This window comes from Delphinus delphis, chromosome 2 (genome assembly GCF_949987515.2).
Source record: "Delphinus delphis chromosome 2, mDelDel1.2, whole genome shotgun sequence".
Lineage (NCBI taxonomy): Eukaryota > Metazoa > Chordata > Mammalia > Artiodactyla > Delphinidae > Delphinus > Delphinus delphis.
Window position 1 is genome coordinate 146,228,012 of NC_082684.1, and position 27,174 is coordinate 146,255,185.

The 27,174-nt window shown below is 35.9% G+C and overlaps 1 protein-coding gene across 1 annotated transcript in view; it reads left to right on the top strand.

Moving 5' to 3' along the window:
* The window catches only part of RFX7 (regulatory factor X7), a 151,117-nt gene that overhangs the window by 28,875 nt on the left and 95,068 nt on the right, over positions 1-27,174 (top strand). Inside the window, exon 2 of the mRNA XM_060005924.1 lies at positions 24,312-24,345. Coding sequence (XP_059861907.1) covers positions 24,312-24,345 — 34 coding nt within the window. The remainder of the gene's footprint in view (positions 1-24,311; positions 24,346-27,174) is intronic.

A 27,174-nucleotide genomic window follows, 5' to 3' on the forward strand; every position in this document is an offset into this window, starting at 1 on the left:
CATGAGCTCCAGAGCGTGTGGGCTCTGTAGTTTGCAGCACGTGGGGTCTCCAGTTGAGGCACACAGGCTCAGTAGTTGTGGCACGTGGGCTTAGTTGCCCCACAGCATGTGGGATCTTAGTTAGTTCCCCCACCAGGGATAGAACCCATGTCCCCTGCATTGGAAGGCGGATTTTTTACCACTGGACCATCAGGGAAGTCCCCTATTGACACAGCCTTAACAGAAAAAAAGCAGAAGCGATGGTATGAGACTTTAGAGAATAGTTCTTAAAAGGCGCTGCAGCTTCTTCCTCACTCTGTCTGTTGGATTACTCATTCTTGGAATAGCCAGCTAATTATCATGAGGACACTCAAGGCTATGGTGGAACCTCTGTTTGAGGAGGTGAGGCCTCCCACCAACAGCGTGTGATTGGGCCATCTTGACAATGGATACTGCAGCCCCTGCTGACATCCTGACTGAAACCCCATGAGAAATGCTTAGACCCCACCCAGCTAAGCCACTCCCAAGTTCCTGACATACAGAAACTGTTAGAAAAGTTTGTTGCTTTAAACCACTAAGTTTTTAGGTAATGTATTACACAGCAAATAACTAATATATACTGTTACTCATTTTGTGAGACTAGGATAATCTTGGCACCCAAATCAGGTAGAATATTTAAAAATAGTCTTTAATTTTACTATACCACTCAAACATAGGAACAGAATGTCCAAAACAAAAATAAGAAGATTGAAGCCAAAAATGTTTAAAAAGGTTGAGTTTTACAGAGTACAAAGTTAGTGCATTAGCAAATCTATTCATATAAATGACCACTTTAACATGCAGGAAGACAAATTATTTATCTGTGATGCAGGAAAAGAATTTAATAACATTCAGTATCTGTTTATGATAAAACTCTTAACAATCTAGGAATAGAACTTTCTTGATTTGTTAAAGTGTATCTACAAAGAAACTACAAAAAACATACCTATTAGTGAAAAAGATTTAAAATATACTTTTTAAAATCAGAAACAAGATGGTGATGTTTCTTATCACTCTTATACACATTGTACATTCAGAAATAAAGAAAAAAATAAAATGAGTTAAAGTTAGGAATAATTACAAGGAAAAAGCAAATTTATGGGTTAATTTGTATAGAAAACTCAATCTACATAAAAATTACTGAAATTATTAAAATAATCTAGCAAGAGTCATTTGCATTTGCCTATACAACAGTAATTTTATCTAAAAATTTATATACAAGTATAAAATTTAATTTAAAAACATATTCAGTAACAAAACAAATAGGTACTTGTAAATAAATCTAATAAGAAATGTGCCAACCTTTTAATAGATTTTTAAACCTTATTGAAAGATTTAAAATAATTTAGACCTAAATAAATGGAGAAACTTACCATGTTTATTTAAAGAGTACTGTGAAGATTTTTTTTCATTTCTTACCAAATAGTTCTACAGATTCAATGCAATTTTAAACAAAAGAGTGTTTTTCAAAAAAACACACTATCTAATTTTAAGCTTTTTGTGGAAGAGTAGTCAAGGTGCTCCTAAAGAAGGACAAAGTTAAGAACTTGAAATACCAAATGCCAAGGCTAATTATAATTATGACTACAGTATTTATGGCACAAGGGTTCCAATTTCTCCATATCCTTACCAAGACTTGTTGTTCTGTTTTGTTTTTTTGTTTTGTTGATAGTAGTTATCCCAATGGCTGTGAGATGGTACCTCATTTTTCAACCTATGGAATTGCTCCAGCACTGTTTGTTGAAAATGTCTTTCCTCCATTATTGCTTTTGCACTGTTGTCAAAAGTCAATTGAGGGCTTCCCTGGTGGCTCAGTGGTTGAGAGTCCGCCTGCTGATGCAGGGGATATGGGTTCGTGCCCCGGTCCAGGAAGATCCCACATGCTGTGGAGCGGCTGGGCCCGTGAGCCATGGCCGCTGAGCCTGCGCATCCGGAGCCTGTGCTCCGCAACGGGAGAGGCCACAACAGTGAGAGGCCCACGTACCGCAAAAAAAAAAAAAAAAAAAAAAAAAAGTCAATTGAGCATGTTTGAATGGGTCTAGTTTTAAGGTGCTCTGTTCTATTTCATTGATCTATGTGTGTTATCACTCTGCCAGTATAGTCATAATCCCAACTTCATAAAATGAATTGAGAAGTTTTCCCTCCTATTCTATTTTCTGGAAAAGACTGTAGAGTTGGTGCTAGTTCTTAAATGTTTGGTAGAAATCTCTAGCGTTTCTGAGCATTTAAATAAAAGTTTATTTAATTCTAAAATTTTATTAATTTTGTGTCAGCATAATGAAAGTGAAAGGATAAGTCACGAACTGAGAGAACATGGTTGCCACATAACTGAAAGATTAGTATTTGAAATATATAAAGAAGTCCTCCAGATTACTAAGAAAGAGAAACAAGTAAATCGAAATTTGGGCAAAAAATGTAATCAGGCATTCCGTAAAAAGGAAACATGTTTGTTTGTTTGTTTATTTATTTTTGGCTGTGTTGAGTCTTCGTTGTGGTGTGCAGGCTTCTCATTGCGGTGGCTTCTTTTGCTGTGGAGCACAGGCTCTAGGCACGTGGGCTTCAGTAGTTGTGGCACACAGGCTCAGTAGTTGTGGCTCACGGGCTCTAGAGTGTAGGCTCAGTAGTTGTGGCACATGGGCTTAGTTGCTCTGCGGCATGTGGGATCTTCCCAGACCAGGGCTCGAACCTATGTCCCCTGCATTGGCAGGCAGATTCTTAACCACTGTGTCACCAGGGAAGCCCTTGCTTTTATTATCTTAATTGGCACCCTTATAGGTATTTTCTATTTCTTTTCATTCTAGACAGTGTAGCTGTTTCATGTGTTTCTATTTACATTAATTATTCTGGTTGCTTGTTTACTTTAACTTTGTGCTGTGATGTTCACAAAGTCCTTAAACATGCCTAATTTCAACTGCAGCAGCTTTAGAATCAGATGAGTTTTTGACCCTCACTCCTATTTGATTTCATAAAGTTTCTCTTTTGGTTTGCAGGAGCATAAAGACCAAAATAAGATTTGGGGAGGGTAGGATTTTAATTAAATTAATCTTGTATTTCATAGACATTATGACTTGAATATAGGAAGAGGGTAGGTATTACAGCTCTCCAGACAGATCATTGCCTTTTATACTGGACCAAATCAAAAAGGTGTTCCTGATAATTTAGTCCTTAGAGTTTATGTTAGAATATTGTTAGGAACTATACCTTCAAAGCCTACCCTAACAATACAGTATATTCTGTTCTTAAAGCCCTTACCAACACTCTAGCATTGATTCTCCCTGGGGTTGTGGAAGTAGTCTTTCTTACCTGTGCTTCTAGATCATTATTTCACAGCTTGAGATACTGGTTTCTCAAGATGATCCATGAGAGTAAAGTATCTTTGTTAAATTAGTTGGGAAATGCTGCATACTGTAGCCCTGTTTCTAACCCACTCTAAGATGGAGACAGTGCATGGTAGCATGTTAAGGTGCATGAACAGTCCTGTATTATAAGGATGGGGGAACCTAGAATATGTTTAATTTTATTTAACTCAACAGTTCCTAAATTTACTTGAATATTGGCCACTTTTCACATGGGATACCTATTTGTATTAGGAGGAACAGTCCTCACAAAATGCAACTCTAGAATAAATACCAGCAATATGTCACTAATGTCTACTAACCTTACAGTTCTCAGTTCCAGATGACTGGCTGCTAACATTTTCATACTCTTTTTTACTTGACAACTACCTTCTCCCTGTATTATGTTATAATCACTGTATTATGTTATAATCCCTTATTGACTACAGCACATAAATGGTTTATCATCTGTGCCTGTGATTCTTGGTTTTAAGTGAAGGACAACAGGATATTAGCTTAGTGACTTGTTTTGGTAGGGACAGATATTGGGATACTGATCCCTTCATTGTCCTAGTAAGATCTAGAAAAGGAATTATTCCACATGAATCATGAAGGCAGTCTACCCAAGAGATTGATAGTTTCATATACTTTTTAAGGAGTAAATATAATTAAAGAGTAACAGATGACCTGTTTGGTCTCTGCTTGCTTACCTCTGAAGCCATCATCAAACATACTTATATTCTTTTAAGTATAGCCCAGGAGACATACTGTGCCATACACCTGTGCTATCCAGTACACTAGCCACTAGCTACATGTGGCTATTAAGCACTTGAAATATGGCTAAATCATATGGAGATGTATTAAGTAGAAAATACATACTGGATGTCAAAGATTTAGAAGTATGAAAAAACAATCTAAAATATTTTAATGATTTTTGTATTTAAATACTGAGGTGGTAATTTTTTTCTCTCTTAATGCCTTTATTTTTTTATTAAAAAAATTTTTTATTGGAGTATAATTGCTTTACAATGTTGTGTTAGTTTCTGCTGTACAATGCAGTGAATCAGCTATATGTATACTATATCCCCTCCCTCTCAGACCTCCCTCCCACCACCTCCCCCCATCCCACCCATCTAGGTCATCACAGAACACCGAGCTGAGCTTCCTGTGCTTTATAGCATGTTCCCACTAGCCATCTATTGTACACATGGTAGCGTATATATGTCAGTCCTAATCTCCTAATTTGTCCTACCCTCTCCTTCCCTGTCCTGTGTCCACATGTCCGTTCTCTATGTCTGCGTCTCTATTTCTGCCCTGCAGATAGGTTCATCTGTACCATTTTTCTAGATTCCACATGTGTGTATTAATATATGATATTTGTTTTTCTCTTTCTGGCTTACTTCAGTCTGTATGACAGACTCTGGGTCCATCCACATCTCTACAAATGACCCAATTTCGTTCCTTTTTATGGCTGAGTAATATTCCATTGTATATATGTACCACATCTTTATCAAGAATATTTTAATGATTTTTATATTGAAATACTGGTGGTAATTTTTTGATGTATTACTTATAAAATATTTAATTAAAATGAATTTCATCTGTTTTTTACTACTTACTGTGACTACTGGATAATTTAAGATTACGTATGTGGCTTGTATTATATTGCTATTAGTCAGTGAGACTGTAGATAATTTTCCCATGCACTGACAGATCTTGAAGAACTGAACCTCGTTATTTAGGTTTTTATAAAGCTTTCTGGCCCAGGGAAGAATTCTGTTTTTGTTTTGAAAACTTTTGACCTAAGATCAAATGATCCTTCATTCTGTAAGTCTCTTTGAAGTATCCCAAGAAGAGATTATTACCAGACGTTCCTTTATGAAATCATGCTTTAGTCATAGAAAGATGAAAATCTAGTTGTTTCTAACTGTATCATTAATAAATTATTTTACCTATTTGAATTGATAACTATTCTGTCTTTAAAATACATCAGTATCTTCCTTTCTAAAACATCTGAGCATTGAATATCTTTGATCTCCTTGGATGATCTTCTACTTTATAGATTGGAACACTGTTTTTAGGTTAGGCTCTCTGCTTTTGGTTCTTTTAGTGCTTTGGGGGAAATAATTTTAGTATTAACTATCAAATTGGTTTTTAACTTTCTGACAAAAGTCCTTGATTCTTGAGCTTAAATGGCAGACAGTAGGACATTGAACTTGGTGGCTTCGTTTTTTGAACAGATATTGAAATACTGAACCCTCTACAGCCCTAATAAAATCTAGAAAAGGATAGTAGTAAGTCATGTCTCAAGAAGGCAGTATACACGAGGGTCACTTCAAGTACAATTTTAAGAAATATTCTTGTAGCCGTTTATATGAACCATTAGCATAGTTTCTGATCTGCACATCAAGCATCATTGCCTGCATCTGCCATCTTCGAGGAAGTCTCATTTTAAGTTCAGTCCTCTATAGCCATCCTCACTTTGGTTTCCTTCTTTTAGAATCTCAGTTAAGCATCTAGTAATGACTACCACAGGTTAGTATAATGCTTTTTAGTTTAAAAAGACTTACACAGGGCTTCCCTGGTGGCGCAGTGATTGAGAGTCCACCTGTCGATGCAGGGGACACGGGTTTGTGCCCCGGTCCAGGAGGATCCCACATGCTGCAGAGCGGCTGGGCCCGTGAGCCGTGGCCGCTGAGCCTGCGTGTCCGGAGCCTGTGCTCCACAACGGGAGAGGCCACAACAGTGAGAGGCCCGCGTACCACAAAAAAAAAAAAAAAAAAAAAAAGACTTACACGTATGTCACCTATTGATCACACATAAGGTACCTCCAAAGAAAATGAAGTCACTTACCTTTATCTGTTTTTCTCAATTTAAAGATTTGCCTTCTCTCTGATCCTGCTTTTTCATAAGGTAACATAAGAAGATATGAAGCTGCATGGCTGTGTAACTCTTTTTCTGAAACTATGCAGTAGGGGGAGAAGAATAGTTTACCCCACTGGGCTACCCACATGATTCTGTCCTCTGCATAATTTAGTTTGTTTTTGAAAGTTTAATATGTTTATTATAAAAATTCAAACAAAAACAGAAAGTGTAAAAAGTTTTTTTTTTAAGTTTGAAAAGAAAACAGAGCCTCTCAAAAATCTCATCTCCGTAAAGCAATTATACCCCAATAAAGATGTTTAAAAAAAAAAAAATCTCATCTCCCAAAGAAAATGGAGTCACCTTTATAGATGGGTCTCTATGTGCATGCACTTGTCTCATGTTTCACTTCGTTATTTTTATGGGCACTGTTAGCCTGTTCTGTTTGGAACCTGAGGCTGCCTCTGCAGATCAGCACTAGAGGGCATTGAAGCCCAGCAAAGAGTATATGGCTTGGGAGCTAGTCAAAGCCTTCATCCAGCCCACTTACCGGCAATACCTAATGTTTTTTGGCGAAGTAAGTTCCCAAGTGATGAGACTAGGGCACAGTTTTTCTTCTTAATTAAAATATCAGTGTAAAATAGAGGCATTATTATCAGTTAGTATTTTTTACTAGATAATGGGGCAGTGTGTGACTACCAAATGTAAAATAGATAGCTGGTGGGAAGCAGCCACATAGCAAAGGGAGATCCATTTGGTGCTTTGTGACCACCTAGAGGGGTGGGATAGAGAGGGTGGGAGGGAGGGAGACGCAAGAGGGAAGAGATATGGGGATATATGTATATGTATAGCTGATTCACTTTGTTATAAAGCAGAAACTAACACACCATTCTAAAGCAATTATACTCCAATAAAGATGTTTAAAAAAAAATCAATGAGTGACCTTGCACAAGCCATTTAATCTTTTTGATCCTTAGTTTCCTTACTATAAATGAAAAAGGATTTGACTATTTAGTTTCATTTAACATTTATTGGCAATCTATTACTTGCTTGTTGTTGCAGTATGGCTTTTATATAAATCATCTTGTTTAATGTTCACAAAAAATTTTGGAGGTATCATTCCTCAAGAAAAAACAGTTCATCTAAGTAAGAAGCATATCGCTGGTAGTGGCAAAATTGGAGTTCCTTCTTTCAAAAACCACAGTATTGGGACTTCCTTGGTGGTCTAATGGTAAAGAATCTGCCTTACAATGCAGAGGACGTGGGTTCAATCCCTGGTCAGGGAACTAAGATCCCACATGCCGCGGGGCAACTAAGCCAGCACGCACCCCAACTACTGAGCTCGGGTGCCTCAACTGGAGAGCCTGCGCGCTGCAAATTACAGAGCCCATGCACTCTGAAACCTGCGCACCGCAACTGCAGAGCCCACATGCCCTGGAGCCTGCATGCCACAGCTAGAGAGAAGCCCATGCACTTCAAAGAAGAGCCCGTGCGCCACAACGAAAGATCCCGCGTGCCGCAACTGAGACCCGACACAGCCAAAAATAAATTAAATAAATTAAAAAATAATAAATAAATCTTTTTTAAAAATGATATTTTTTTCCTGCTACATGTATCATGGTGTTTCTTACTACATAAATTTCTTTGAAGGAGTCTTTTTAACTTTAAAAAGTATATTTATGAGCAAATGCTTTCCTTTTATTTGACTGCACATTTGAATCCTGTTGACTATTTGAACTTTTATTATCAACCTGAAAATCTGCATTGAAAAAAATTGGGCAAATGCATAGATTGAGACTAAAGAGAACAACCAATATTGTTCAGTACGCTGCCTCCCCAAAGTACAGATTTTTACAGTCCTTTTAGAGCAAATTTTAATGGTAAAAGTCAGCATTTGGAACAACCAGCTCATATAATGAAAGATGCCTGTATGTGGAAGAACAGCAAAAAAAGGAAAAATAACTCATTAGAAACTTTTTATGAAAATGAGTCATTATAGTCTAAACTTTGTAATACTTTCTAAACATTATAGTCTAAACTCTGTAAAAGTCAGCATTTGGAACAACCAGCTCATATAATGAAAGATGCCTGTATGTGGAAGAACAGCAAAAAAAGGAAAAATAAGTCATTAGAAACTTTTTATGAAAATGAGTCATTATAGTCTAAACTTTGTAATACAGTCATCCCTCATTATCTTTGGAGGATTGGCTCTAGGACTCCCCTCGGATACCAAAATCTGCGCCACTGAGATCCCTAATACAAAATGGCGTAGTACAGTTAGCCCGCAGATACTGAGGGCTGACTGTACTACCAACATGATTTTTCAGTATCACTCAGTAGACATTGGTTATAGTGGATGATCTTAAGTATTCTATATAGTCCTCTCATAGAATTTAAGTCCTTCAGAGTTTTATCAACATCAGAAGGTTTCTAGGTCTCAAACTATTCTCTCAGCTTTAGGACCTACATGGTCAGTTTGCTTTTCTTTCGAAAAGGAGCTACTAAGTACTCCCACTTTCTAAACGTTTTTTTGAAAAATTTCAGTTGTGTACAGGAGGAGAGAAAATGCAGTGAACTCTCCTGTCCTTATTCAGCCTCAACAACTAGTCTCTAGCTAATCTTATTTTTATATAACCCAATCTATAACCCTCCATTGATTATTTTGAAGGAAATCTCAAACATCATATGATTTCATCTGTTAATAAATATAGCTCTATGATTAACACACACAAAAAATAGTGATTCCTTAATATTTGCAAGCATACAGTCAGTGCTCAAATTTCCACATCTCATTTTGTTTTATTTTTTCCTTTACAGTTTGTCTGAATCAGCATCCATACACTGCTGTTGGTTGATAATCTCTTAATCTGTAGATGTTCTTCTAAATTTTTTCTTGTAGTTTTTGTATTTGTTGAAGAAGCTGGATCATTTGTTCTCGGGATTTTCCCACAGTCTGGGCTTTGCTGGTTTCATTCCCATGGTGCTATTTAGCATATTTTTCTTCCCCTCTTTTTCCTGTATAGTGGTGGTTAGATGTATATACGGTTCAATATGCAGACATGGTTCAGTATTTCAGCAAGAATATTCCCTTTCACTCTTATGGAACATACTTCTTATACTATACTGAACTAGATACCATAATGTTACTCGAGGGAGCTGTTTTTCTGTTGAGGGCCACTGAGACAAAAGTCATTCTAGGTCTCATTCTTTTCTTTGTTTTCTGTTTTCCCCCCGCCCCCATTTGACTTTCAGGTTAAGAATGGTTGGGAGGAGACTATTCACCCACCTGTTGATTGTTCCTGTATTATTTAGTTAAGGATGTAGAAGCCACATGACTGTTCTGAATAGTAATAAATACAGCTTACCTCTTAACAGCTTTTCCAATCTCTCTAGGCTTCCTGTGGTACATATAGCCACCTTTCCTACAGGAAAAATTCAGCTAGAGTTATTATATCGAATTCTTGGTATATCTTTGCCCTTTATACTTAGGCTTTGATGAACATTCTGCAAAGACTTGATGTAACAATCAAGTGATGCTTACAACATCACAGTTTTCTGGATTTTTGAACCAATTCAACACCAGGAAGGCCATATTCTCATCCTGGGAGAGAAAAAGCAGAGTCAGTATCAGTACACATGAGTAATATCTTTGCCTTTAACTTTCAAGAGTTCTGGAAAGTCATCTTCCTGCAGACCACCTCTGAATCTGTTTTAATACCTTTTGACTTGTATGGGTCTGATATTTAGTTTGCACCAAGGACTATGATCTGAATACTTTTCCCCACACTCCCATCCCTACCTTGCCTTCCTCTCTTTCCCTTTTCTTCCCTCTATTCCTCCTTTTATTGATCACACATTTATAACTGCCTAATATGCACCAGGAAAAGTGATTTTAAGAAACAGATTAATAAGACATAGGCCTTATCTTTAAGGGAAAGGGGGACTGCTGGGACCTTTAGTTATCTATATGAAAGAAAAAAAGCTTATATCACATGCAGAATCCAGGGAAATTTAACCCCTTAAATGTGAAAAGCAAACATTAAAAAAAAAAAACCTCTGTGGCCTCATGATAAGGAAGACTTTATTTTTTAAAGGAAGACTTAAGACACCAAAAACACTTCTCATGAAGAAAAATACTAATAAATTTGACTATATTAAAATAAAAACTTTCTGTAAAACAATGAATGCCATAAAACGAAAAACAAGTTGCAGCTGGGGAGAAGATATATGTAATTCAAATAATTGGCAAAGGATTAGTATCCAAAGTATAAGTGGGCTCCTCTAAGTAATATATATATATAATATTGGCAAATAACCAAATAGAAAAATGTGTAAAGGATATGAGTAGGTAGTTCACAGTTGAAAGATTAATGGTCATTAAACATGTAAAGATGTTCAGCCTCACTAATAGGGGAATGCATATTAAAACAACAAAATATTTCACACACATGAGATTGGCAAAAGTCTGTCATTACCACATTTTGGAGAGGATAGGGAGAAATCATTCTTATGCACAGTTCATGGAGTGTACTTTGAAGGCAGTTTAGCAATAATTAGAAAGTTGAAGATCAACATTCCAGAATTCCCCTGCAAGGTTTGTCTATGTATGTTTCTGTATGTGTCTATCTGAGGAAACGTCTTGGCAGTGTGTATAGTAAGATCTGTGTGCCACATGTTTGTTGCAATATTGTGTGTTTCAAAAATAGAGCTGGAAATACCATAAAAGTCCTTCAGTGAGAGAAGGTATAAATAAAAAGTGGTATGTTCAAATAATGGGATACTATATGTATTACTTTGCTAGGGCTGCCACAACCAAGTACCACAGATGAGGTAGCTTAAACAACAGAAAATAATTTTCTCATAGCTCTGGAGGCTAGAAGTCCAAGATCAAGGTTTCAGCAGGGTTGATTCCTTCTGAGGGGTATGAGGGAAGGATCTCTTTTACAGGGCATTCTCCTTGGCTTGTAGGTGGCCCTCCCCTTATGTCTCTTCACATTATCTTCCCTCTATGTATTTCTCTGTGTTCACCTTTCCCTTTTTTATAAACACACCAGTCATATTGGAATAATGTCCCTCAAATACTGATTAACATTTTGACTTGATTGCCCCTATAAAGACCTTATCCTCAAATAAGGTCACATTCTGAGGTACTGAGGGTTAGGACTTCAACATATGAATTTTGGGGTGGGAGAGATACAATGCAACCCATCACACTATGTAACAGTTAAAAATGGATAAACTAGAATGAATCAAAGCAGATAAACTTCTAAAGCCTATTAGGTAAAAGGGAAAAAAAGAGTGATATATGCATCATAACTCCATGTCTATAAAGTAAACAAAACTGCTTTATATAGTTTATGAGTAAACTCAACATCTATAGTAAAAATCTCAACATTTATGGGAATGGTAAACAGCAACTTCTGGATAGTTCTCACCACTGAGAAAGGAATGGTGAAATGCAATTGCAAAAGGACCATAGCAGCTTCAGTTTTATCCGTAAAGTTTTCTTCCTTAAGGGAACAAAGGCAAAATGTTCAGATTTGTTCAAACTGGTTGGCAGGTACATGAGTGTTATTAATACTCTTTGTAACTTTGCTATATTCCTGCAACTTGATAATTTAAAAAATAATAAGAGAAAAGAAAATATTAGTGAATGGAATAATGTCACTAAGTTGAAAAGTTAATTTTAATAATATAATCAGTAATTAAATCATAGGCAAAAGTTATAGAGTAGTGACAAGAGTTAATTCTGGTTGAAATTAGTTTTAATGTTCAGAGCAACAAAATGAATTTTATGATAAAATTAACAAACGTTTATAATGCAGGCATACCTTGGAGATATTACAGATTCGATTCCAGACCACTGCAATAAAGTGAATATCAGAATAAAGTGAGTGGCATGGATTTTTTGGTTTCCTAGTGCATATAAGAGTTATGTTTACAATATACTGTAGTTCATTAAGTGTCCAATAGCATTATGTCTAAAAAAAAAGCAATGTACCTACCTTAATTTAAAAACACTTTATTGCTAAAAAATTCTAACCATCACCTAAGCTTTCAGCGGGTCATAATGATTTTGCTGGTGAGGGTCTTGCCTTGATGTCGATGCTGCTGACTGATCAGGGTGGTGGTTGCTGAAGGTTGGGGTGGCTGTGGCAATTCTTAAAATTGCAGTAAAGTTAGCCACGTCGATTGACTCTTCCTTCCAAGACTGATTTCTCTGTAGCATGCAGTGCTGTCTGATAGCATATTACCTATAGTAGAACTTCTTTAAAAATTGAAGTCAGTCCTCCCAAACCCTGCCACTGCTTTATCAACTAAGTTTATGTAATGTTATAAATCCTTTGATGTTATTTCAACAATCTTCACAGCATCTTTACCAGAAATAGATTCCATCTCAAGAAGCCACTTTCCTTGCTCATCCATAAGAAGCCACTCCTCATCCATTCAAGTTTTCTCATGAGATTCCAGCAATTCAGTCACATCTTCAGGCTCCACTTCTAATGCTGGTTCTCTTGCTATTTCTACCACCTCTGCATTTACTTCCTCCACTGATGTTTTGAACCCCTCAAAGTCATCCGTGAAGGTTAGAATCAACTTCTTACAACTCGAATCATGAATGGAATCTGGAGTGGTAAATCCTTCCCAGAAGGTTTTCGATTTACTTTGCCCAGGTTCATCAGAGGACTCACTGTCTGTGGCAGCTGTAGCCTTACAAAATGTATCTCTTAAAGAATAAGACATGACAGTCAAAATAAGTCCTGATCATGGGCTGCAAAATGGTTGTGTTAGCAGGTGTGAAAGCAACATTAATTTTGTTGTACATTTCCATCAGAGCTCTTGGATGACCAGGTATATTATTGATAAGCAGTAGTATTTCGAAAGGTATCTTTTTTTTTTTTTGAGCATAGATATTCAATAAACCATGCTATAAACAGACGTGATTCCATCTAGGCTGAGTAGATTTAGCATAATTCTTAAGGGCCCTAGGATTTTCTTAGTGGTAAAATGAGCATTGGCTTCAACTTAAAGTCACCAGCTGCATTAGCCCCTAACAAGAGAGTCAGCCTGTCCTTTGAAGCTTTGAAGCCAGGCCTTGACTTTTCCTCTCTAGCTATGAAAGTCTTAGATGGCATCTTCTTCCAGTATAAAGCTTTTTTGTCTACGCTGAAAATCTGTTGTTTAGTGTAGCCACCTTCATTATTGATCTTAGCTAGATCTTCTGGATAACTTGCTGCAGCTTCTACATCAGCATTTGCTGCTTCACCTTGCACTTACATGTTATGAAGGTGGCTTCTTTCCTGGAACCTCATGAGCCAACTTCTGCTAGCTTCAAACTTTTCTTCTCCTTCATCGAATTGCAGAGTTAGGGCCTTGCTCTGGATTAGGCTTTGGCCAAAGGGAATGTTGTGACTAGTTGGGTCTTCTTTCCAGACCATTCAGACTGTCTCCATATCAGCAATAAGGCTGTTTTGCTGTCCTATCATTCATGTGTTCACCAGAGTAGCACTTTTAATTTCCTTCCAGAACTTTGCTTTGCATTTGCAACTTGGCTGACTGGTGCAAGAGGCCTAGCTTTGGGCCTGTCTCAGCTCTCTACATGTCTTCCTCACTTAGCTTAATCATGTTTAGCTTTTGATATTAAGTGAGGGACATATGACTCTTCCTTTCACTTGAACATGTAGAGGCCATTGTAGGGTTATTTATTGGCCCAATTTCAATATTGTTGTGTCTTAGGGAACAGGGAGGCCTGAGGAGAGGGTGAGAGATGGGGGATGGCTGGTCAGTGGAGCAATCAGAACTCACACAACATTTATTGATTAATTTTGCCATCTTATATGGGCTCAGTTCATGGTGCCTCCAAACAGTTATAATAGTGACATCAAAGATCACAGTTCACCATAACAGGTATAATAATAATGAAAAAGTTTGAAATATTGCAAGAATTACCAAAATATGACAAAGAGACATGAAGTGAGCAAGTGCTGCTGGAAAAATGACACCTGTAGATTTGCTTGATGCAGGGTTTCTCATCAACCTTCAATTTATAAAAAATGCATTGTTTGTGGAGAGCAAAAAAGCAAAATGCAATAAAACAAGATATTCCCGTGTCCTTTGTAGAAAGCAAGAAGTTCACTTTTCATACAAGAAGTTTGAACTTTTGAAGTGACTCATTTGTGGAGCATTGTGTTGGGCATGTTAGGGAACATCTCATATGTGACTCAACACATAGCATATAAATGACTTTATTCTCTACAGTCTAGAGCAGTGGCTCTTAACTAGGTATGTATGATAGTAGGTGGGGCATTTTTGGTTGTTATAATGTCTCTTGACACTTAGTGGGCAGCATCTAGTAATGCAAAACATCCTGTAATGTATAGGACAAACTTGTAAAGAAGGATGCCAATAAATGTCAATGGCCCATTGAGAAATGTTGGTCTACAGGCTAATTTCCTTTCAAAGCAGATCACCTGAAGGTTCATAAAAGCAGATAAGAACTGTGAAACAGTAACTATTTTTAAATCATTTTGGGTTATAAAAATAAACAGTACTTTCTTGATTAGTCACTGGTAGCATCAAAATGAATTTTTCGTAGTTTTATGATAACAATTACTTGTTTTTCACTGAGGTAAAATTTACATAACATAAAATTAACCATTTGAAGTGTACAGTTCAGGGACTTCCCTGGTGGCGCAGTGGTTAAGAATCCTCCTGCCAATGCAGGGGACATGGGTTCGATCCCTAGTCTGGGAAGATCCCACATGCTGCAGAGCAACTAAGCCTGTGTGCTGCAACTACTGAGCCCACATGCTGCAACTACTGCAGCCCGCGCCTAGAGCCTGTGCTCCACAACAAGAGAAGCCACCGCAGTGAGAAGCCCACACACCACAACGAAGAGTAGCCCCCACTCAACACAACTAGAGAAAGCCTGCATGCAGCAACAAAGGCCCAACGCAGCCAAAATAAATTAAAAATAAATAAATAAAGTGTACAATTCACTGGTATTTAGTGTTGTGTAACCAACACCTCTGTCTAGGTCCAGAATTTTTGTCATTACCCCAAAATGAAGCCCCATATGCATTAAGCAGTCACTTCTCATTCTCCTGTCATCTCAGCCCCTGGCAACCACCAATCTGTCTTCTTAGATATTGTGGGTATTTTATATATATGAAATCATATAATATGTGACCTTTTGTGTCTGCCTTCTCTTAGCACAAAATTTTTAAGATTCATCCATGTTTAGCACATGTCATTACTTAATTCCTTTTTGTGGCTAAATAATCCCATTGTGAGGCTGTATTGCATTTTGTTTATTCATTCATCCATTGATGGACATTTGGGTTGTTTTCACCTTTTGGCTCTTGTGAATAGTGCATCTGTGAATATTTATATACAGGTTTTTGTTGGCATAGCTGTTTTCATTTCTTTGGGTATATACCTAGGAGTAGAATTGCTGGATTTTATCGTAATTCTGTGTTTAACTTTTTGAGGAAACGCCAACCTGTTTTCCACAGCAAGTCTACCATCTTAAATTCCCACCAGTAGTGTGTAATCGTTCCAATTTCTCCACATTCTCACCAACAGATCCCAATTATATTTAAGATGACACTCTAAGTAATTGAATCAAAATGTCTGGATAGTGGGATTTTTTTATCACTATAAAAAATATAAAATTTTTTATATTTTTCTGGCTACACCTTTTAACCTTTATAGAATTAGCCACTATTACTATGGTTATTTTTTAATGTAAAATTGTATTTGTTCTCATTTGAGCAAACTGAAAGTAAATGCTTCACATTCATTATCGACAAATGTAAAGTTAAAATTCGTTTTATATGTTGGATTGTGAGCTGAGTTATAATCCACAAAAAAGATCTGAAGTCTTAATATATTTTAACAGAAGTATTTTACAAGAGAAGAATGTAAGAGTTTGATTGGTCCTGGTAAGACTAGAATGCAAAAGGTTCTTACGGTTGATATATTACACGGTACTCTGCTACCTCAGATTTTCTGTGGGTGAAGTCTTGTATCTAGTGTTCACAGATCTCTATTTCTGCAACACAAGAATTTTGAATCAAGAATATAGGAATTGTGAGTCTGAATTCAAACTTGGGGACTCCAAATAAATTTAGAAGTAGTACTGAACTTTTGGATGGAGGCCGAACTGGTGTTGGAAGAGATGAGTGGGAGTCTCTTAGAATGATATTATTTGCATTAAACAAATAGTTTAGAAACAACTTGTTTAAAGTGGGGAAGCAGGTTCTGAAATGTTTTTAGCAAGAGAAGTCTCTAAGTGTTCTTTCACGCATCCTTTTACTTACAGTGTATTTATTATATACCATGTGTGTTTGGCCCATGACTGTTAATTTAGTTATTGTATCATACTTTAAGTCTGAAGAAAGGAAATATTACAGGGTATTTTTGTGAAGTGTTTCTTTGAGGTAAAGTAGGCTTAGATTAAGTTATTTGTTTTTGTTTTTTAAACATCTGCTTCTTCAATTTACTCTCTTTTGTGTAGTCCTACTGGGTAAGAAAGTTTTCCCCAGCTTCACTCTGTAATTTGATTTAGGGAAAACAAAATATGCTTTCTCAAACTGTACCCCTCTTCCATAAGTTTTTATATGCTCTCCTTGCTGGTGTGTTTTCCCCTTTTTCTTACTCCATTGGTCTAGGATTAAGCTTTGCTTTATAACATTGTGGTGATCTGACTTGATATGCGAAGGTTGAACTAAAAGATTTAGAAGATGAATGATTGTCATGTTTCATAAACTTTGTAATTACAATAGCACAGCAAAATTATCATCCTGATATTTTGTTTTTATCTAATACCAAAATACCAGGTTGATACTATTTAATTAAAATGTTTACAAAATAACGATTTTTAAAAAAATAAGTGAGGCCAAAAGTTTAATGCATATCAAATATTATCAATTATCAACAATTCAGAAAATGTCAAAAACCTTATAAAAATATTAATGTTAAATATGTATTATTTGAACATAAGCTATTTGTGGATAAAATTAACAAAATACATTTTGAATAAAAATACATTTTTATTCAAAAATAAAAAAAGAACACTTAAGTGCAGGTTCAAATGTGCATCAGTGGTTCATTATCGAGCGATGATCGTATCTTTGTGCATATTTTTCCTGCTGCTGAAGAAGTTTTCTTAAACTTAATGAGTTGAAATAATGGTGAAAAAATAATTATAATCCCAAATATATTCATAGATAATCTCATTTCTTGTTTGATAGCTTTGAGATTTTTTAATTTAAATTTTATATATTTAAGGTTCATTTTTGATTGAAGTTTTAATGCTCATAGTTTAATGAGTCAAAAAGGTCTTACAAGACTAGCTAAGAAGAACCACAGTCCCCCAACCACTAACTTATTGCCTTGTCAGAGAGAAAAGCCAAGTGCGGTAAATACCTCCTCTCTCTTTTGCTCTCTCACCTCCTTCTCGTGACTAATATCAGCCCACTGGAAACCAAAAGGGAAGGAAGTCATATAGATACAATGCATAAAGACCAACCTCCTTTTGCAGAGGGTGGGAATTGGATCTGAAAGGGCAAACAGGAAAAATTTAGCCCAATAGTTTTAATTTCTAAGACACCACTTTTTAGTGACTTTTTTTTTTTTATATATAGTAATATAGTACCCACTTTTTGGTTTTTACCTTTGTGAGAATTAAAATTTTTTTCCTTCTTTCATGGTCTTCTTCCTTCCAAGTGATGGTTTCATGCCCCCTTTATAAGGGGAATGTTCTGTCTTCCATATTAGAGATTTTTCCCAATTGTACACCCATCTGAGTGAATTTAAGAGTGAGGCACAAAAAGCTGACAGGAAGGTCTTTGCAGATGGGTGGGGCTTCTGCTTTCTCATTCAGTAGGCCTGAAGTGGGACTTACAAATTTGCATTTCTAACTAGTCCCAGGTGTTGCTAGTCCAAGAATCACATTTTAAGAACCACTTTATTAAGGAGACTGGCATCTATGAAAGGAATGGATTGGAGGGAAGCAGAGAGAAAGTTAAGCTGTAGTGCGGAGAGTTCTGAAGCTACAATGGCCCATCAGAGATGTCCAAGTTAAGACAAAGAGCTGGGCCTTTATTACCCCCATGTTGATCAGCCTCTGGATGTGGGCTGTCCCTGGAAGGAGGTATGACCTTAGGGAGTGAAGTTTTCTTCAGCATAGGTATCCCCATAGGGGGCTGACAGCTGAGGGCTTTCTGCTGGAAGCACTCCCAGCAGGTGTGGGGGACAGAGTCCTTCTTTCCTGAAAAGGGGAAATGGGTATATTACAGTATACTAGAGAGTCCATATATGCTCTTTCCCAGTCATTTGCTGAGCTTCTTTGGATATGTAAGTTTGTGTTTTTTGCAAAATTTGGGGAAATTCTGGCCATTATCAGATATTCTTCTGTCTCATTATCTTCTCCAGTGGTACATAATTAGACCACTTGATATTGTACTATGAATTTCTGAAGCTCTGTTTATTATTTTGAAGATCTTTTTCTTGCTCCTTTAGAATCAGTAAAATGTATTGATTTATTTACTGGTTTAGTGTCCCCTTTTCTGCTGTAGCTGATCTCCTTTAAGGTAATCCAATGAATTTTTCATTTCAGATATTGTCCTTTTTACTTGTAGAATTTCCATTTGGTTCTTTCATTTTGGTTCCATCTCTCAGCTGAGATTCCTCCCAGGTGTACATTTATTATGACCATATTTTCCTTTAAATACTTGAATGTGTTTGTAATACTTGCTTTGAAGTCTTCATCTGGTAATTCTGATGTCTAGGTCATTCAGGATTTGGTTTCTTTGAGCTGCTTTTTTTTTCTTGACTCTGGGTCTCTTTTTCCTTTGTTCTGGTAAATTTTGCTTGTGTAATGGGTATTGTGAGTGATATGTTGTAGACTTTGGATTCTGTTATTTTTCTCTGATGAGTGTTAATTTTTTTTATCCTGGTTGCCAGTTAACAGGGCTGGATTCAAACTCCAACATTATCTCTTTTGTGTTAAGTAACAACAAAAGTCTCAACTCACATCTTTACACCTTCCAGCTATTGCTTTTTGCTGGTAACCTTAGAGTCTTCCCCAAATGAAGGTCATCCAAATATTTGGGCATAATTTATACAGAAATTTTGTGACATTTTCCTTTCTGGGATTCATCTTTATTTTACAGTGGCTCTGGCAGCCCTAGACTTTGTCCTTTGTGGCTCCTCAGCTAGCAAGAAGGCAGATTTCTGCTTCCATCCTGAGTGATTGTTGCTGTGTGGGCAGATAAGTGCTATCAGGCAACAGCCCTATAAATACAGCTCCTACCTGGTGCAGTTCCTTCTTTTAAGGATGACTTCCCTCCAGTTGCTACCTGTTTTTGGTCTTGTTTGTTTTTATATTTTAATGTTTGTTTTTATATTTTATCCACAGTATATAATTGTTAAGGGTGGGAAGGTTACTCTAATATAAGTTAGCTTGTCATTTCAAAGCAGAACATTACAATAGTGAAGCATTATTTTATTTTAGTTCAGTCAAAGCATCCATTATTCAAAGAATATTTTAGGAAATTGTAAAACATCCAGTAAATGGAACATTACGATACATTATGTTAAATTTTTGAAACAAAATTTGGAAACAAGGATGTCTGCTATCACTGCTACTCTTCACCTTTAGATGAGAGATTTAGCCAAAGTAATTAGATAAGAAGCGGGGTGTGGGGGTGGGGGGAGGCCTAAAGATTGGAAAGGAAAAAAAATATTTTCATTAATTGTAAGTGAAATTATTATCAACAAGAGAATCTACATACTATTAGAACAGATAAGAGTTCAGGAAGGCTGCTGGATATAAGGCCAGCATAGAATACCAATAGTTTTTCTGCACATCAGCATGCACATTAGCAAAAGCCAATTAGAAAACATATTAAGAAAAAAGAGATACAGTTTACAATACCATCTACAAGCTACCTAGTACTCTGTAACAAAAGATATAGAGAAAATTACATGACATTCTTAAAGAACAGACAAGAATAAATTCAAATTATCAGTCAACTCCCCCAGTTCAATCTACAACATCAGTGCAGTTCAATAAAACTCTTAGGACTTCTGTTGAGTTGGAAAAACAAAAAGCTCACCTGGAAATTAGAGGTCCAAGAATTCTCAAGGCTGTTCCGAAAATGGTTGAGGAGTGTCATACAAATTCAAAGTGTGGTGTTGGCTTAAGTATAGACAAGTAGATTAATAATAAAACTGAAAAAAAGCTGGAAACAGATTCAAACATATATGTAAACTTGACATAATAAAATAGAGAACAATTGGTTTGCCAGATACCAAACAAGAATAAATTCTGATTAAAATAAAGATCAAAAACAAAACTACCTTCAGAAATTTTAGAATGAAATATAGAATGTCTTTAAAACCTTAGCTAGGTAGGATTTCTTATGACAAAAAACACAGGTCATAAAGGAAAAAAATTAATAAATTTTACTAAGTCAAAAATTTAAACTTTAGTAAGTTATTAAAATGTACCACTAACAAACTTAAGTATATGTAACAAGCAAAAGATTAGTATCCAGAGTACATTAAGAACTACTACAATTTAGTAAGAAATCATCAACTCCACTTAAAAATGGGCAAAAGCCAAGAACCAACAGTTTATGGAGGAGAACCCATGTGGTCAAAAAGCAGGTGAAAAGGTATACAACAATGCTAGTAATTGGGATAATGACAAAGAGTTTTTCATATCCATTAGAATAGTAAGTTTTTAATATATGTCAGCATAATATATGTATCATATATAAATGGCATATGTATATACATTTTTTTTTCGTGGAAGTTGACAGGATAATAGGGACTACATATACTGCTGATGGAAGTATGAATGTATACAAGTGCTTGCGAAAGGAATTCTGTAATACATAATAAAACTGAAAAGATATATCCATGAATCCTAGAAAATCAACTTTTAGACTTATAACTGAGAAATTTTTGATTGTGTATACCAGGAGACATGTACAAAGACATTATTGCAGCATTGTTTGTAGAAAAACTGAAAAGTACATAATTGGCTTTCAATAGAGGAATGGATGAATAAATTTGATACATTCATTCAATGGAATACTTTGAGCAGTTGAAATAAATGGACTTCATCTAAGTGTGTCGACATGGAAAGATCTCAAAAACAGGGTTGAGTGAAAAGGACATTTGCAGAATATATACAATGTAATGGCATTTATATAAACACTTAAAAGCTTCATGGAGCAATAGTGTATGTTGCTTGTAGATCTAATACAGGTATTGAAATACCACCTGGGAAGGTTATACATCAGATTAATGATGGTTGTGTTTGGGAAGGTAGGGGAGGGTGTGAGACTGGACAGAAGAACAAAGGGGACTTAAATGTCTTCTATATCCCTCTATCATGTTTGTGTTAAGTATGAAGGGCTAGATTTAGATGTGTTCCCATTTTACTTTATAAGTTTATTCTTTAAAAGGCCGTCTTTTACATATTCTTTTCAGAGATTTACCAACTTGTTTGTTTGTGATAGGAAGTCACAGTCATCCTCTTTACATATCCTATAGAGCAGTCACTTTCTCGTAGAAGGGGAATATATTTAGATCTATTGTTTTTAAAATAATCACATGTTCAAGTTCATATTAATTTCTCTGAAAACTCTTTCTTAAGTGGTCCCAAAGAGTTGTCTTTATATGGGGGACTAAATGTCTGTTTGTCATTCATTTATTCAACAGATTTTATTGAACATCTAACATATGCCAAATGGTAATACAGCAGTGAGCAAAACAGATGAATCCTGCTGTCATAGAGTTTAAATTCTAGACAAGGAAGATAGCCAGTAAACAAATAAATTAATAAAAATATTAAATGGTGGTAAGTGCAGTAATGAAATTTAAAACAGGATAAGAGGGATAGAGCGTGATGGAGAGTATTTTACATGAGGAAGTAGTCAGGGAAGAAGTGTCTGTGAAAGACAATATTGAGCAAAGTCATGAGGAAACTGAACAGATAAGTTACATGGGAGAAGATTCTTAGATGCTGACCGAAAAAGCCAGTGCAAGGCCCTACTCCTGCCTTGAGAAGCAGCATGGAGGACAGCGTGGCAGGAGCTGAATGAATGAGGAGTAGACTAATATGAGATGAGATTAGAAAAATAGCAGAGGACTGGATCATACAGGGCTTTGTTGGCTGTGATAAGGACCTTGGAGCGTAGGACTAATGTGGTGGACGGTATCACTCTGGCTACTTGGTTGAGAATAGCCCACAAGGTAGGTGGTGGGGGTGTAAAGATAGAAGCAGGGAGACCAGATAGAAGGTTATTATAACAGTTTTGAAAAGAAATGATAATGGTTTAGACCAAGGTGGTGAGAAATGGTTGTTTTGTGTTTTTTTTGGCTGTGTCGGGTCTTAGTTGCCGCACGCGGGATCGACGTGTGGGCTTCTTTCTAGTTGTAGCGCTCAGACTTGTCTCTAGTTGTGGCACGTGGGCTCAGTCTTTTCTCTAGTTGTGGCATGTGGGCTTCTATCTAGTTGGGGCTTGCAGGCTCAGTAGTTGCACGTTGGCTTAGTTGCCTCGTGACATGTGAGATCTTAGTTCCCCGACCAGGGATCGAACCCGAGCCCCCTGCATTGGAAGGCAGATTCTTAACCACTGGACCACCAGGGAAGTCCCGGTTGTATTTTTGATACATTACTTTTTAGCATCAATTCTTAATCTGTAGATTACCTTCTTATCTCAGGGAAACTGTGGGAGTTATGAAGAAGAGGGAAAAACAGCACACTTTAGCTGCTAATGAGTGAGAAGCTATACACACAGTCTCCAAAGATTTTAAACTTCTAAAGATCTTCTGTGGGATGGTAAGGAGGGGATTTCAGTTCCTCTTACCTAGAGGTATCATTTACTTTTTCCTTTTAGTCATTGTGAATTTTGCAGTTGAGCTTAATCCAGTAATACTTTGTTCTTTAAATAATGAAATTTGAAATTCAAGTACAGGTGTAAAGTTTTGAGGTTACTGATTGAATTAACTGAATTGTGATTTAAATACTTATTTTTACTTACTCTATAGATTAACTGTATAGCTATATACAAAGGTAAATAACCACCTTTTTTTAATTTATTTGGCTCTAGAACCTTTTATGGAAAATAATTTGGTTTGTAACATCTATTCAAGATAGTATATAAACTGTCTTTGAACTTTTGCATGATTTCATTGCATTTGCACTTCGATATTTTAAAATCCAAATTATAGTTCAGTTATTTTATACCAGCTTCATTTATATTATATATTAATTGTTCACTTATATTCAATAGTTCAGTTAAATTTTTATATAGTGGCTTTTTGTGTTATTTATTTCTAAATACAGTCTTTCTCTCCAACTTATTACTATATTAGCTAATCTTTATTATTACTTTTATGTCTATGGAGTCTGTGTGTGTGTGTGTGCATGAGAGAGGGGGAGAAAGAGAGGAGGGGAAGAGAATCTACTTTTTTTTTTTTGGCCGTGCCACGCGGCATGCAGGCTCTTAGTTCCGCAACCAGGGATGGAACCCGCATCCCCTGCAGTGGAAACGAGGAGTCTTAACCACTGGACTGCCAGGGAAGTCCTCAAGAGAATCTACTTTGTAATAAGTCTTTAGAAATACAGATAATGTTACACCATTATGGCTTTTAAATGCTAAACAAATCATTGTCCAGAGTGGCAGTCATAGAGTAAAAATCATAATTCATTGTAAACTCTGTGTTCTATTTCTATGTGTAATAATACATCTGCACTTTTATGTATCACTAGAAACAAACTTTGTTCAAAAACATCTTTTACAAAGATAGAGCATATCAGCAATAGGGTGACTGTAGCAGTGAACTCAGAAAATATTCTGATCATGCTTTAGGATTGAATTTAGTACAATGAGTGGGAAGCAGACTTTTGTTTTGCTTTGTGAAACATGCAGTTTTAGGGTATGATGCCTAATCTTAAGAACTTTTGCTTATTTTTTTCATAGTACGATAACGAATTACGATGTCTGTTTGAAAATGCTTTGAACATTTAATAAATTTATCAGTCTTATTAACTTAACTTTCTTTTTCTTTTAGCAAAACTATACAATCTAAAGTGGACTGCATTTTGGTAAGTAAAATAACTAATCTTAAAGTTCTTTTGTTATAAGGCTTTTCCCACTATATAAAATACATTTTTGAGTAAATATTTATTTTAAGTGTAACTCAATTTAAGTGAATAAAATTTGACATTTAATTACAACCCTAGGGGTGAACTGGCTATGTGCTGTCTAGATACTTTCCTATATCTCATCAGTAATAATTGCATGTTTTTGAAACTTACTGGCTTTTACTAAAGATCACTTCAGCATTTAATAAAGTGAATGTTTATTTTTCTTTTCTAATAACTCTTAAAGGATTTGTTAAAGAAAAAATTCAAGATGTTTGATGGGTTAAGTTTTGTTGTGATAGTGTATTTTTTGTATTTGCGTTGCTAGACTTCAGGAATTAAAACCACAATAATAGTTTACATTCAGGTTTGACTTGCAGACTATAAGAATTTGTTTAAATGATAGCTTTTTAAAATACTTTATGGGTTGGTTTTTGTTGCTATAATATACTTTTTATGTTTGGATTGCTGGCCTTTAGGCGTAAAGCCACAAAAATAGTTTAAATTTAGATTGTGTTTTTAGTTCCTTAGATCTTCTCTTAAACATATGAGGGAAGAAGTATGCAGCTACTGAGACTACTGGAATAGTACTGACTTCTTTCATGGAAGTGTATATTAATGGAATGTTCCCTAGGCTCTAGAATATTCAGTGATTCTGCACTGTTAGATTCCCCAAAATGTCACTGTAGTTAGTCCTCTTTCTATGTTTGTGATATCAGAACTTTCTTATTCATGTTCAGGTCTTCACTATAAGCTAACATTTTTTTGTTAGGGAGTAAGTGTCTGTAGTGTCTGGTGCTGAAATAGTATGGGATCTTATTAGTTTATGATATTATTGTTAGTTTCTAGGTAGGTGAGTAGATAACAGTACTTCATAGGAGAACAGGTAACTTGATCAGTTCTCCTATGCCTTTCTAACCTAATAGTTAAGAAAGAGGACTTTGTGGGGATGTTTTCCCCTTTTTTTCACTTACCTTTATTGTCTTTTTTTTTCCACAGTAACCCTCTGAAGCAGATAATCTTGTTACTTCTCTTTTACAAATGAAGAAACTGATGCTCTTGCATTTACTTCAAAAAATAATTATTGAGCCCATGCTAGGTATAAGGGATACAACATTAAAAGGACATGTTGCCTTGCCCTCAAGAAATTCAGTCTGTTAAAATAGATTTAATAGTGCTCTTAAGATCTAGGGAGGTGGTGATTGGGGATGGATTGGGCGACCTTACCCCCACCCCCCAGAGCATTTTCTGAATCTCCCATCTCTGGAGTCTCATTGTTTATATCTGTCACTCAGTAACTATTGCATAATTACTCTGTGCTAGACCCTGTCTGGGTGTCAGAATACAGTGGTAAACAAGACAGATACAGTTGCTATCTAAGACCTCCTGCCCTTTTTTTTTTTTTTTCAGTATCTGAGATAATGTTGGAGGATTATTCAATTTTTTCTTTTCATTGAGAAAATTGAGACAGAAGACCACTATAATTTATTAAATATGGCATTTATAAAATACTAAATAAGAACAAAAAGGGTTTTTTTAATCTTTCAAGAGTTCAGGAGTGTTTATATTTTAGCATAAGTTTTAAACTTATATGTATTTGATGAACAAGATAGTAAGATCTCTGTCTTCATGAATCTTACATTTTATTGTGTGAAGTAGACATTAAATGAATGGTAAAATAAGTAAACATTATAACTTCAGGTAACCATAAATACTATTACAGAATTTTTAAAGGCAACAGGAGACAACTGATGGTGGGTAGGATAACCTCAGATTGGGTGATTAGGAAAAGTCTCTGAGAAAATGACATTTGAGAGAAGACCTGAATAATAGGAAGCCAGTCTTGTATGAAGATCTGCCAGTGACACATACTAGGCAGAGGGAACAGAAAGTACAAAAATTCTGAAGCAGAAATGAGTCTGGGATGTTTGAAGAATACAAAGAACCCAGTATGCTGGAACTTATGAAAGGAGGAGAGGATGATAGGAGAAAAGTCTAGATAGGGCTTATTTAGCTATGGCAAATAGTATGTATTTTCTTCTAAGTGAGTGGAAAGCCAATTAAAAGGTTTTAAGTAAGAAAATAGTATGATCTAGCTTTTTTGTTTGTTTTTGTTTTTCTGTTTTTTAATACCTTAGCTGTTGTTGGAAAATGGGCTTGTAGGGGGATGAGAGTAGGAGCAGGAAAGCCAGTTAGGCTAGTGGAAAAGTCCAAGTGAGAATATAAGGCTCTTGCTCGGATGATGACAGTGGAAGATGGGGAAAAAATAGATGAATTCAAGGCATATTTTCGATATAAAGCCAGTAGGCCTTGCTTGCTGACGTATTGAATGTGAAGGGAGAAACAGAGGAATTAAGGATAATTTCCTTTGGTCTAAAGGATTTCCTTTAGTATTTCTTACAAGGCAGGTTTGCTCATAATGAATTCTCTTGATCAGTATTTATCTGTGAATGTCTTTATTTTACTTTCAGTTTTGAAGGATAGTTTTCCTCCTTTGGCCTTCATTGTTTCTGATGAGAAGTCAGTCATTAATCATGTTGTTTTCTGGTACATGATGAGTTGTTTTTCTCTTATTGCTATCAAGATTCATTCATAAATTCATTCACTGTTTGTTCACTCACCCACCTACTCTTGCTTTCAACAGTGTGACTGTATATGTAGGTGTGGATCACTTTGTGTTTATCCTACTTTGGGTTTGCTGAGTTTGCATCTGTAGATTAATTTGATTTGGGAAGTTTTCAGCCATTATTTCTTCAAATACTTTTTCTGTCCCTTGGATTCCCCTCTCCA